The sequence below is a fragment of the Malania oleifera genome, chromosome 4 (genome assembly GCF_029873635.1).
Source record: "Malania oleifera isolate guangnan ecotype guangnan chromosome 4, ASM2987363v1, whole genome shotgun sequence".
Lineage (NCBI taxonomy): Eukaryota > Viridiplantae > Streptophyta > Magnoliopsida > Santalales > Ximeniaceae > Malania > Malania oleifera.
Window position 1 is genome coordinate 107820340 of NC_080420.1, and position 14204 is coordinate 107834543.

Here is a 14204-nt window from a genome sequence, read left to right on the forward strand (position 1 = left end):
CTTTGACCAGGCCGACGTCCAGGGAGCGACTGAGCCACAATAGTCTCTGAGCACTCGCTTAGACAAGGTTAGTCTTAGCCATCAAACGTGGAATCAAGGATCCTAACAGAGGAACACCTCCGTATCGACACTATTCAACCTAGCTCTGATACCAATTGTTGTGCCGGGTACCCCACTTGTGCCAAACACCAATACTACAACTATTGCTATTGAATATATAAGAAATTAAAATAATGCAGAAACTAATAATAAAACAGTAAAAACAAGGTCTTAAATTTCGATTTCGACTCAAATTTCGAAGCTCCAAAAGTACGGAAATTTCGATTTCGATTTGAAAAAATAACGGAAACTAGTGGTAAAGCATGGAATTCTTTGTTAAACTTTAGAAATGGTTAACAAACATAAAAATATAAGTTTTAAGACTAATATATTACAAATTAAATACATCTATGTTTTGTATGAGGTGGAAAAGTTTTAAAATAGTATGTTTATCAAACATGTTTGAAAGATAATTTACATTAAACATATTTAGTTAATGCAAATGAAATTCATAAATCATTTAAATATTATTTATTATACAAATATTGATAATTTAGACATGAATGGTTAAATAAAATATTACTATAAGTTTATATTTTTCATATAATTTCAAAAGCACTTGTGATAACCTTTTGTTTCAATAAAATAAATAAAATAAATTAAAAGAGAAATTTCACTTCACTCTCGAGGTTTTGATAAATTTCGACAAATTTTGCTAAAATTTCGAGGTTTCGATAAATTTCGGATGATTCGTTGAGATTTCGACGAAAATTATACAAGACAAAAATTGACTGCCATTTCGATTTCGAAGGTGATGGATATCGGAAATTTTGACGGAAATTTCAATAGTTTCGTGGAAATTTAAGACCATGAGTAAAGAGAACAAGATAAGAAATTAACAAGGTTCGGTATAGAATTACCTATGTACTCGGGCCCCGATGATCAATCCACTACTTCTTGACAAAGTACAACTTTGAGGTGTATTTTACAAATGAAGAGTTGAGCTCTTTATATAGTTTCAACCTCAAGTCCAAAAAACACTTCTCTCCAATGTGAGACAAATAATATAAAAAATTCAAAACAACCTTTTATACTGATGTGGAATTATTCTACCAATGTGGGACAAAAAACAACACCTTTCACATGGGAAAAACGTCATTCTAGTGGTGGTGGACTGTCTCTCTAAGTATGCTCATTTCCTACTCCTAAGTCACCCATTCACAGCAAGTCAAGTAGCACAAAGCTTCATGCAGAGCATTTTCAAGTTACATGGGATGCCAAGATCTATTCTCGGAAAGGGGGACCACATTTTTAAGTAAATTCTGGCAAGAACTCTTTAACCTACCAGGAGTCCAACTGAAATTCAGTACGGCTTACCACCTGCTGACCGACGATCAAATAGAGGTGGTGAACAAGTGCATGGAAGGGTACCTTAGGTGTTTTGTGGGGGACACACCAAAAAGTTGGGTGGAACACTTACCCTTAGCGGAATATTTGTACAATACATCTTCCCACACATCGGCGAAAACTACCCCCCTTTTAGATTGTTTATGGTGTACCACCACTGCACCTCCTGAGCTATATTCCGGGGACCAACAAGGTGGCGATGGTAGACGAATACCTCAGACACAACTTGCAACATGCCGAACACCGAATGAAAAAGTATGTTGGCCTAAAGAGGAATGAGTGAAGGTTTTTAGTGGGCAACTAGGTTTACCTGTGACTCCAACCTTACCGACAAACAACTGTGGCAGTCCGACAGAGCCTGAAGTTGTCACGAAGGTTTTACGGACCCTTCCGGGCATTGCAAAAAAATTGGAGAAGTAGCGTACCGAATCGATCTTCCGAAGGAAACCCAGATTTATTCCATCTTCCATGTGTCTCAGCTCAAGCCGCACCTTGGAGCGTTAGCTGAGGTGACCCCACGACTATCCCCCACGGATTCCCATGGAACCCTCAGCCCAGAACCTGAAGGAATTTTAGAGAGGCGTATAAAGAAAAGGGGGAAAATTTCAGCAATAGAGATATTGATTCAGTGGGAGGGGTAGGAGAAGAAAGATGCGACGTGGGAGTGGTATCATACATTGAAGGAGAAATTCCCCCACCTTGTGGGCAAGGTGCTCTAAAGGGGAGGGTATTGCCATGGATGCAACAAAATAAGGTTGGAGGAGACCAGGGGGGAGAGGGGAGATCGCGAGATACAAGAGGGGAGTGATAGCAAATAGCTTGAGTATGGAGGGGGTAGGAGCTGAAATAAGCAAAGGGAAAGTCCGAGGTGACCTTCCCTGACCGGGTGACCCTTCGCAGACCGAGGGGCTCTGACGGACGACTCTTTGCAGAGGGGCTCCAATGGACAGCTCTTCGCAAACCGAGGAGCTCTAACTCTAATGGATGGCTTTGACGGACAACTCTTCGCAGAGGGGCTCTGATGGACGGCTCTTCGCAAATCAAGGAGCTTTCATGTTGACGAATGGCTTTTCGTAGATTGGGCGCGTGGGCTAAAGTCCCGTGGGCTGTGGTTCATTTTCGCATGGAGGTTGGGCTGAAATATTGTGGGTCGGGAACCATGGCTGTGTGAAAATGGGGTTGGGTGCTGTGGCCGAAGCCCATTTGAGTCTTTATTACCCAGTTTGTTTTTTTACTATTGTCTTTGTGTAGAAGGGCCAATTGGAGGCCCAAGTGAAAGTAGAGCCCATGTGGGCATTCCAGATCAATTAGTTACAGGTTGTTATGTATAAATGTAGTAGCCAGCGGGAATAGGGGGTCAACTAGAAAATTGGGAATCTGTTTGTTGATTTGGAGAGTGGCTCTCTCGAACCAGCCAACTTGCAGCTTCATTTCCATTTTTATTGCATTTAGTAAATCTCCATTTGATCATTCATTCTATTCATTCCATTTTCCTGTTATAATTCATCAAATTATTCATCACACACTAGCAGGTTCATTACAACTACACTTAGGTAGATCCCTACTTATGATAATCTTCAGAAAAATGGCTTATCTGTCATGGATAAGTGTTTTTTGTGCCTTGAGGAGGTTGAACTGGTGGAGCACATCCTTTTGCACAGTTCTTGGGTCAGAAACCTCTAGCACTTGGTCATTTCCATGGTCAAACAAAAGTGGGTCACTGTAGCTTTGGTGGAGGGTAAATTTGGGCTTGATAAAGGGTCCACTTTTAACAAGGTCAGAAAGAGGGCTTTTTCCCTCATTCGTCCTGCATTTTTTTTTTGGGCATTGTGGAACATGGTTTTAAAAACCTGACTGGTGATCAACTTGATGAAGCCATTGGGTCGGTCTGACTAGGTCAAACCAGTGGTCGAACCAGTGACTTCAACATGATATTATAATATATTTTATTTATTTATCTATATTAAAAAAATAATATCATTAGTAATCTCATGTATAATCTAAAGAAGTCACCTATTATCGAATTAAAGCAAAAAAAAAAAAAAAAATTGCTAATAAATGTCTAATAAATTTTTTATAACTTTTCATATATATTTTTTAAAGATATCATAAATAATAATATATTTATTATTTATATAAATGTATTAACCTGATTAGCTGACTAAGAACTCAGGTTGGTATGGCGGTAAGGTTGCATTGTGTTTGGGAGGAGGTCACAAGTTCTAGCTAGCACATGCCTCTTCCATTATGCCTTTGACTCCAGTTTAGACCAGTTCACGCTATTTTGGACTGGGTTAGCATTGGTTTGCAGCATTTCCAGTTCAGGGGTGTTGACCGGACCAGTCTGGCAACTAGTTCCGATTGAACTGGGTCAAACCTGTTGGTTCAGTCCAGGTTTGAAAACATGGAGCATGAGAGCTTTCGATGGAATGGTTTAATTTTGCAGGCTGTTACAGACTATCTATGATTTCTAATTGGCAAAGTGGGCTTCCTGGGAGGGACATTTGTGTAATCCTTGGGTTCCTTGATGCTTTACAGTGACTTGTATTGTTTACTGTTGTTTTCTGCTGTCCTTGATTGGCATTCCCTTGATGCCCTTGTGTTTCTTTTAATTATATATCTATTTTCTGATTAAAAAAAAAATCTATAATATGGTATTGCTTTGAATGCAGGGCTTTTGAAGTTAGATGTATGCATATTCCTGTTTATGATCGAACACCATTTGAAGGTATCAATTTTTATAGCTTCTAAATGAGCAAATACCCCTTCTTGATTTAATTTTAATGTTAATATTTCTGTTAAGGATCAAAATGATGTTCTAGGTTTGGAGTTGATAGTAACAACTTGATATTTGCTAGCAACTAAATTTTTTGTTAGGTGAAAGTATTATGATGCAATAGCGATAAGAAGCATAAAAGGGCCAATTTATCAACCAAAAGATTTGTTTAGCTGGGATAATATTGGAGGATTGATTTGGGTGCTAAATTGGATGTTACATTCAATTATTATTCAGAGTACTGTGGCTGAGCATTGTTATCAACATTGTAGTAGTCTGGTTGTACCATAGAAGAAGCGCTCTTCATGAGTTCTGTAGCTGTACTCTTCCTGGGGATATTTTGGGTTATTTCTATATTAAGGGTAATTTGGGTCTTTACTTCTGAGTTTAATTTTATTTAATTTTTATTTTCTCTATTTTCTTATAATCATATGTATGTATGTATGAATGAATTCTTTGTATCAATTTTTCTTGGAACAATTAATGAATTTTTTGTGAAATCATGCCCTAAGGTTATGCGCGCACACAGCAAATATGAAAAAAAAAAAAAAAAAAATAACACATAGAAAATCAAAAGAGAGAAGAAGAGCAACAAATTTACGTAGTTTAGTAATGTGCCTACAATGAATCATCAGATAGACTTTTAAAGCAAATATAACAATCATACTCACAATGGGTATATCCGATACTAATCATGTATGAATCAAAGCACTTGTACAACTGCCTTGGCAATTGCTTCAAACTATACAATGATTTCCTCAATCTGCAAACATAATTATTCCTTCCCAGGTTTTATGAAACCTTTTGGCTGCTCCATATAAATTTATTCTTCTAAGTCATCATGAAGAAATGTTGTTTTAACATCCAGCTGCTCTAACTCTAAATCAAACTGAGCTGCCATGGCCAGTAAAACCTGAATGGAGGTATGTCGGACACCCGGAGAAATATTTTATCATAGCCTTCCTTACTCTGCACAAGGAAATTCTGAATTCTGGAGTCCTTTAACTGGATACTGGATCTTAAGATCTTTACAAATCTAATACCATGTTAAGCAGCCATCTGTTCTAAAATCTTAAGCTGTTGAATTGAGGTATAGGAATGATTTACTAGCTGCCATGCTAAATCATCATCTTGATCAAGTGATATTTTTTTGTATGAAGGTCTTGTGAAATTTGTAGAAGAAACTGTGAGGATAGAGCATGCTTCAAACCCAAATAAGCCAGTTTATTTGGTAGGGGATTCTTTTGGTGGATGCTTGGCACTTGCTGTTGCTGCTCGTAATCCTACATTTGATCTGGTTCTGATTTTAGTCAATCCAGGTCAGTATCTGTACATGTGTTTTGAGATGCAAGCTTGACCATATTGTTGATATTCTGAGGTAGCACATGACACTTTTGGCTTTTTATTATCCAGCAACGTCATTTGGCAGGTCACAGCTGCAACCTCTGCTGCCTGTCTTAGAGGCTTTGCCGGATGGGCTTCATTTCACTGTTCCTTATCTCCTTAGCTTTATCATGGGTACGTGTTCTGCTGCTTTGAAGCCTTACCGTGGCTTTCCTTGTATTGTTTCAATAATAATTATGCAGCTTTTCAATGTTATTGTTGGGAACCCTTAACCCTCTGGGCCAAAAAATAAAAAGCTGCTAGCAAGAACTAAAATTTGGATTTCACATAAAGTACTACATGAAAGATCCTACATTTTTTTTTCATTGCTCGAGTTTCTATCTAAATTTCTGAACCTGACTCAACATATCTCTTCAATATAGCACAACAATTAAATTAACTTTCTTTGTTTTGCAATTTAAACTTTTTGGATATGCCGTTTCTTAGTTAGGTAAGATTCTTATCCATATAGAAATTGCAGGTTTCTTTGTTTTGCAACTTAAACTTTTTGAATATGCTGTTTCTTAGTTACGTAAGATTCTTATCCATATAGAAATTGCTGGTCTTATGGTTTTGATTTTTCCACAAAATTGTCAAGATTTCCATCACCCTTGAAATTGAAGTGGCAGTCCATTTCCGTGTTACAGAATTTCTGTTTGAAATTTCAATGAAACATTTGAAATTTATCAAAATCTAAAAATTTTAGCAAAACTTGTGGAAATGTAACTATAGAATGAAAACTTCCTTAGAATTCAAATGTGAGATTAAATGCAAAGTGAAATTTCTCTCCAAAATTTATCATATTTGTTTTGTTGAAACTGAAGACTATCATAAGGGCTTTTGAAATTATATTAAAATTATTAGCAACAACGTTTTTATTTAATCATTTATGTATAATTATCTTTATTTGTATAATAATATTAAATTCATTTATGAATTTATTTTTTATTAACTAAATATGTTTAATACAAATTTTATATTATAGCTACTATGCCTCACACACAATAAACCTGTCATTGCTGTATTTAATTTATAATATACATTAGTGCTGAAATTTGTGTTATCATGTCTATTAACCATTTCTAAACTTTCATAAAGAATTCCATGCCTCACTACTAATTCCCATCATTTCTTAAATTGAAAGAAATTTACATCAAAATTGAAATTCTGTACTTTTGCAGCTTCAAAATTTTAGTTAAAATTGAAATTTAAGACCTTACTTTTCCTATAGTCCTCTAATTTTAAAGATGTATGTTTTACGATTACACAACACAGTTGATTCATTTCTTCATTTACCAACTCACTTTGACCTTAAGTATTGCATTTTTCTTCAATTTCTTCTTTAGTTTACATAGTAGATCCTAAATAACAAAATCTACTAGAACTATGAACTTTTGACTGTCAAGTGAAATATTTTTTCTATTATTGCTCCTATAATGACTAAAATTGCATTCCATGTATCTTGCTTGTACTTATCTTGAAACTTGGATTCTAAAGCTTCTTTCTATGATTCTAACTTAGATTCTACTCCACCTATAGTTTTATCAATAAAAAAATGTCATTTAAAGAAAATATTTGCCATAACCTCATTTTGGATGTACTTAAATTCATTCATAAATAAAGAAATCAATTAAGGACTTAAAGTAAATCCTTGATGAACACATGTTATGATTGGAAATTTTTTAGATTCTCCTCCTATATTCCTAACACTAGACATGATCTCACCATACATTTCTTCAATGGCATCAATAAACCTACAACTTACTCCTTCTTTTCTAGAACCCACCATCAGGCTTTTGTTGGTACCCTAAGGTCTTCTCATCAATAAAAACCATGTGGAAGTCACTATTCATTTTTCTCTTAACTTTTCTATTTTTTTCCATTGATATTTTGAATAGATATATAGCATACGTGGTTTATCTTTTGAAGCAAACTAATTTTCAGGTACCCTCATTTCTTGTGTAGTTTAGTTCAATTATTCTTCCCCAAAGTTTTGTTATATGATTGATAAGTTTAATTCTATGATAGTTATTACAAATTTGAATATCTTTTTCGTTTTTGTATGAAGGTAGTAAAATGTTTTATTCCTCTGAATTTTTGTAATTATAATAATCTTGTTAAATAAACTTGTTAAAACTTGATATGTGTTGTTGGCCCACAACCAAATCTATGGGTGTCATGAGGTCCTGGGTTCTAGTCTTGTTGCCTATGTTTGTTGTGTGGTAGTTATAAATTATCTTATTCCTTGTGATGGGTGTTATTTATGGGTTGTTTGTCTCTCCACTTGCTATCAAGCTACATGTAGGGGAGAGAGTTAAAGCTTTGATATACATTGTTGGGCCACAACCTAACAATTTAAGCTTGTAGATAAAATGTAATTTAACCAAACTCAGCGACAGTGAGTTAGTAAGGGTATAATGCTCAATGTGATGTGCAAGACATATAATATAAATAGAAAAGATGACGTATCACTGTGATAAGTTTTTCCAATTTACTAATCATGCAGTTTTAAATTATCATTGAGGGTAACATTGCGTCGCGGTAGCAAGTAGCAAGTGTCGAGGGACGAGGGAGAAGTGGACGTTACATAAGGGAAGCAATCATAGTGGCCATGAATTCTTTTTATGGATGCACAACCATGCCAAAATTAAATAATAAGCATGGCATTTTTAGTAAATGATTTTTAATGAATTTTGATTGCTTTTATTCCACCTACAAACACTTTAATAGGCAACATGATTTTTCTATTAATTTTAGTGTCTTTTTTACAAAAAAAGTCATATATATATATATATATATATTATAATTATCACTACTTAAAAGTAAAAAAAATAAGAAAGGTGATGAAATTGAGAGCCAATTAGAGACATAAAATGAGTCACTATGCAATTATTCATACACATAAAATTCATTAATCATTAGTATCAATACATGAACTTAATAATTAGGTGTGTAATCAGTTCACTTTGATTCGATTTTCGGCTAAATCGAAAACCAAACTGAAAAAATCAGTTTCTCATAGTTGCAAACTGACACCAAACTGACACCATCGGGTTTCCCTAAATGGTTATTGCGATTTACTAGTTTGGTTTGGTGTTTAACCTAATGTTCGAAAGGTAACAGTTCAACTTCCCAATTCCTATTCCCACATCGGAAGAGGAAATCTTCTTGGGTCTCCTTGTTGCTATATAAACCCCCTTTCCCACAAAAAATTGTCCACCACAATGCATTTGTAACTTTTGTTTGAAAAGAAATGGATAATTAAAGAACAATAATTTTAAAATAGAAGATTTATTTAATATATAAAACTAAAATTAACTAATTTTTATTTAATAATTATAAATACTTATAGAATTGAAAAGAAATGGTAAAAAGCCTATAAAATAGAATATTTGATGTATAAAATTTAAATAATACATGTGTTTTGGTTTTTCAGTTCCGTTTACTTATAAAACTGAAACCAAAATCAAAAAGCGAGTTTTAAAAAGATTAAAAATCAAAAAGAAAAAATTGAATCAAAATGTAAATGGATTGGTTTCGGTCCGGTTCTCTGTTTCAATTTTTTTTTTCTCTTTTTGTAATTTTTGTACATCTACAATGTTGGTCACCACCGAAAAGAATGATGTGGAGGCTGTTCGTAGTCTTCATCTCTAGTGTCACCTTGGGTTTGAGATTCGGTCCAGGAATCATCTACCCACCTTATTGGAAATGCATAACTATATAAACTCAAGTTCTAATAATATGCTAGTGGTGAATATCCAACTGATATAGGAGGTGGATAATCTCCTCCTTGATCGTATCTTGAACTTGAGTCATATTCAAATCCATATCCATCAGTTGATGCTAGGGCTAGCTTTGGATAGTGACTAGGAAAAAGACTCCTGGACCAACTAGGATAAGGTCTATGACAATATGCATGAGATAGACTAATTCTGAGGCAATGGAGGTGGATGCACCGGTTAGTAATTCCTCCTAGGTTGCAAAAGTTGGTATTGAGGAGGAATAAAAAACTCATATTTTCAGGTATATCTTGTAATCCATAATGACCAGGAGGATGTGTCTCCTACAAATGATGTCACCATGTTATAGCCATAGCCATAGCCAAGTCCCTAACAATCTTCAAAGTTCAGCTTAAATAATAGTAGAAAAGAGAGAATAACAAAAACACATCCAAACAAGAAGAGTCAAGCTGTGAAAGAGAGGATTCAAGATTTCAAGCCCAAGCCCTAAAAAATACTCAAAATATCTTCATTGTTATGAAATTTCGATTTAAGAATTTGAACCCCCAAGTGAAATCAACAAAAAATTTTTTTACAACAAGAAGAAATTGGCTGGAAATTGCAAGAAAAGTAGGGGAAACCGAATGATGTTCTTCTCCTTGAAGTTCAAACACCAAATCAAAGGTAAAATTTGTGTTTTGGAGGCCTTGGATTTGTAGTTCAAGGCTAGATAACTACTGGGAGAGGGAGATTGTTGCATAAATCAAGAGAAATGCGTGGGGAATAGGAAATTCATGGCCGTTGCGCAGGAGCGGCTCTTCCCAATATGGGGCCCTAGCTGAATGATTTAATTGAGGCCCTTAATATTTTGTTTAATTTTTATTTTTATTTAAAATTAATTTTTCTAGGTACATCAAGTAATTTTAATTGCACTGCATGTGCACTCTACCCACCAAACACGTGAATTCCATGAAACTAATAGAGATGGGGAATGGTGAATGCATGCATGGGGATGGGGTACTGAATTGAGAAATGAATAGTTAAATTAAATCCCAGGGGCTGGAGAGAGAGGTCATGCGCGGGTCTATAATCTATATATACATATAGGCGCATAAGCTTTATTGTGTGCAGGGGTATTGACATGGTAGCTAGTAGCTATAAATAATGTTAACATTATTATATTAAAAAAAAAAATTTGGGGGCCCCAAAATTTTTAGGGCCTTAGGCAAGTACCTCAATAGCCTTAATGAAGAGCCGGCCCTGCCGGCGTCGCGTAATGGTTGTTATTTAAAACCATGTAATCACCCCTAACATGGTACTAGAGCATGGTTTTGAGACCTAAACCTAAGTGCCGCAATCACCACCAGCCGAGCATCAAACCTCACAATCCTATGCATATCAACCACTGTAGGAGGGTTATCCACCATGGTTTTAAATAATGGCCGTTACGTAGTGTAGCGGCTGTTGCATTACAGAAACTAAAGCCTCCCAATCTGATAGAGACCATTAATGCGGCGAGGATGAAATTCATAGTCGTAATGGCTACTAAAGTTGTGTTACGAACCGTAATAGACCGTTAGGCACCGTGATGCTGCTTGAACTTCTATTGTCCCATTTCTTTCCCATTTCTCTCACGTTTCTTTTGATTTCACTTTGTTCTTCCTCTCCTATAGTCATCTAGCCTTGATCTACTGATTATAGGCATGTAGAACACAAATTTTCCTTCGATTTGGTGTTTGAATTTCAAAGGGAAGAACATCCTTCGGTTTTCCTTACTTTTCGTGCAATTTTCTGCCAATTTCTTCTTGTTTTAGGAAGATTTTGGTTGATTCCACTTCGAATTCAAGTTATTAACTTCAATTTTCATCAAGGAAGAAATTTTGAGGATTGTTGAGGACTTGAGCTTGAAATCTCGGATCCTCTCTTCGACAACTTGGCTTTTCTTATTCAGTATTTTTTTTTTTTCAAGCTAAACTTTGAAGATTGTGGCAGACTTGGGCAGTTGGGGGCCTTTGGTATGGTTTTTCTTTTTTTTTCTCACCCTTTTTTATTTAAGCAAAGCTACCAAGCTAAATAAATATCACATTAATTATTGAAGATCTTGTGTTGTTTTTATTTACGCAAGCTAAGAAATATCACAAGTAGTCTAGAAGATCTATTTATTTGATTTTTTTTTAATTTATAAATCTTATTTATAGATCTAATTTTTAAACTCGCTAAGAAATACCATAAGTAGTGACGTAGAACTTTTTATTTTTATTTTTTACGAAGATTAGATTTTTTGCATAGAAGATCTAAAATTATAGTAGTATTACTATTTATTTAGTAAGGATTTAGTAACTAAATCTAATTCTACTTATCTACTATAGAGTTAGTATTAACTATTTAGTAAGTAACTTTGTATTTATTTATCATGATTTAACTATTTAAGTAATAATGATAATTTACTTATTTGTTAATAACTAGTAATTAGTGTTATTGTTTAACTTGCTATGTAAGTACTTTAAAAAAAAAAAGGGCAGCTCGATGCACAAAGCTCCTGCGCATGCAGGATCCGGGTAAGGGGTGGACTCCAATGGGTCTATAGTACGCAGCCTTACCTTGCAATTTTGCAAGAGGCTGTTTCCATGCCTCGAACCTGTGACTTTGTTATGTAAGTACTATTTACTAATTATGTTATATCATCCATGAGGACCATAACTTTGTACTTATTATGTGTATTGTGTAGAAATTACCGATCAAGATGTCATATGACAAGAAAGGAAATGAGGAGCTACCTAGTATAGTGGGGGCATTAGTTGACATTTTACTACTCCAGTGAGGGTAGCAGACATGTTCTGTGTAGGAAGACCATTAAAGGAGTTATTGCATTCTTGAAACAACACTTTGGCATATTAAAAGGTCAAGTGGCTGGATATCCAAATGTAATCATGTAGGTAAGAGAACAATTGATGAAACACTTACAACAATATGCCTAGAAGATGTGAGAGAAACAAAAAAAGTAAAAAAAGATTTAGAAGCTCAAATTAGGTGATTTTGAGAATTTGGGCGATGAAGAAGATTTAGAATAAGAAAGAATTAGAATTTTCCCAGTAGGAAAATAGACGATCACTGGAATAGTGGAAGATAGATTTTAAGAGACAAAGATTTATGGCAATAACTAGTTGGAGGGGGGTTGTATTATTTATGAGGAGGGGGTCGCTATGGCAGTGGTGATGCTAGTGGTTCATGTAGAGCTCAGTTACATAGTGTCTAGGAAGCTGGAGGTAGTCGGCGACAATGGAACAATCTGATGCTCCTAAAGCTAGATTAAGGGCAATGGATCATATTCTAGAGAGAAGCAAGAGTGCAAAAAAAAAAAAAAAAAAAAAAAACATTAGACTCACGAAAGGTTTAAGGAGTACATTAGGAAAGGTAGTGGGAAAATTCCAAATTCATAATTCTATCCCAGCAAATGTAGCTGACTCTCCATTTATGCAACTTGTGTTTGATGTTTGCTATAGAGGTTGGAAAGGGGGTGAAAGACCCAACACCTAATGAGGTGTTTGAAGTTCTTTTGGAGCAAGAGCATCAGGATATGAAGGGCTACATATCATCTTTTGCTGACATATGGAAGGAGAGAGGTTTAACCATGTTTGATGGTTAACAGGACTAACTAGAAAGTACATTATATATATATATTAGTTTACTCCAACAGAGGTACCATGTTTCGTAATTCAGATGCCTTAGAGGTGCCTAGCCAAACTGTTAAATATTATTTCGGATAATTTTCTAATTTTGATTGTCTATGCAAATATTTTTATAGACTTGTGTATTCTTAATTAGGTAACACCATAATAGTAACATTAAGGATTAAATTGATAATTTCATTTTCAATTAATGGACAAAGCTGTTGAAAAAGTTTGAGAGGAAAATGTTGTTTAGGTATTGACTAAAAATGAAGTTGCATTGAGGGTAGGAGGGTAATTGTTGATGCATTCTTGCTGGAGCTTGGCTTCAAGCAAGAGAGGTATATGCTATATTGTGATAGTCAGAGTGCGATTCATCTTTGTAAGAATCACACTTTTCATTCTTGATCGAAACATATTGATGTGAAATATCATGGGATTAGAGATGCATTAGATTCTGACTTGTCAAAAATTGGAAAGATTCATACTGATGACAATGGTTTAGACATGATGACAAAATCCCTATTAAGGGAAAAACATAAAACATGTTGCATGATTTCCGTTATGGTGAACTCCTCCACATAGTCAAGAGGGGGAGATTTGTTGGGTTTCCCTTTTATGTGGAGGTTGGCCTACATGTATGAATGATTATCTTGGAAGTCTTGGTCAATGCCCAAGTGAAATTCATGTCCAAGTGGAAGTGAAGAGTCTTTGTGCTTAGTGATATCCCTCTTGTTGTCTTGGAATGGGGTGGTTCTTTATTATTTGAGTGTGACTTTCTTTGGAAGATGGTGGGTCATCTTTTGAGTAGTAAATAAACACTTTTTTTGGGAATCTATTGCTGAAGAAAAAGAGAGCTTTGTGCACCCTTGGGACAGCCAAGAAAGAGTGAGGGAGAGAAGAAAATAGTTTGCTGAAATTTCAGGATTGAAGGTGCCTGCACAGTGAACTTGATCTTGACAATCGGATGTTTATTTCTCGTCCGATTGAGCTAAAATTTTGATAAGTTGTTCATGACTCATCCTTATTCATTCTGATCGGTCTGATTGCCATTTGGAGCTTTGTAAATTTGGTTTCATGGCTTGTACTGAATCCCCTGTTTTGGGTGAGACCTCTCCATTTCTTATTCAAGTTTGATTCCACCTTGATGGTGATGGCTCATATTATTTTTCTATGCCAAAAATTTGTGATTCTTGATGATTTTCATTGATG

The 14204-nt window shown here is 35.1% G+C and overlaps 1 protein-coding gene across 4 annotated transcripts in view; it reads left to right on the forward strand.

The window, feature by feature from the left end:
* The window catches only part of LOC131154320 (phytyl ester synthase 1, chloroplastic), a 98560-nt gene that overhangs the window by 22141 nt on the left and 62215 nt on the right, over positions 1-14204 (forward strand). For all 4 annotated transcript variants that reach the window (XM_058107017.1, XM_058107018.1, XM_058107015.1 and 1 more), the window contains 3 exons: positions 4119-4174; positions 5383-5541; positions 5636-5740. In XM_058107017.1, the coding sequence (XP_057963000.1) occupies positions 4119-4174; positions 5383-5541; positions 5636-5740 (320 nt within the window). The remainder of the gene's footprint in view (positions 1-4118; positions 4175-5382; positions 5542-5635; positions 5741-14204) is intronic.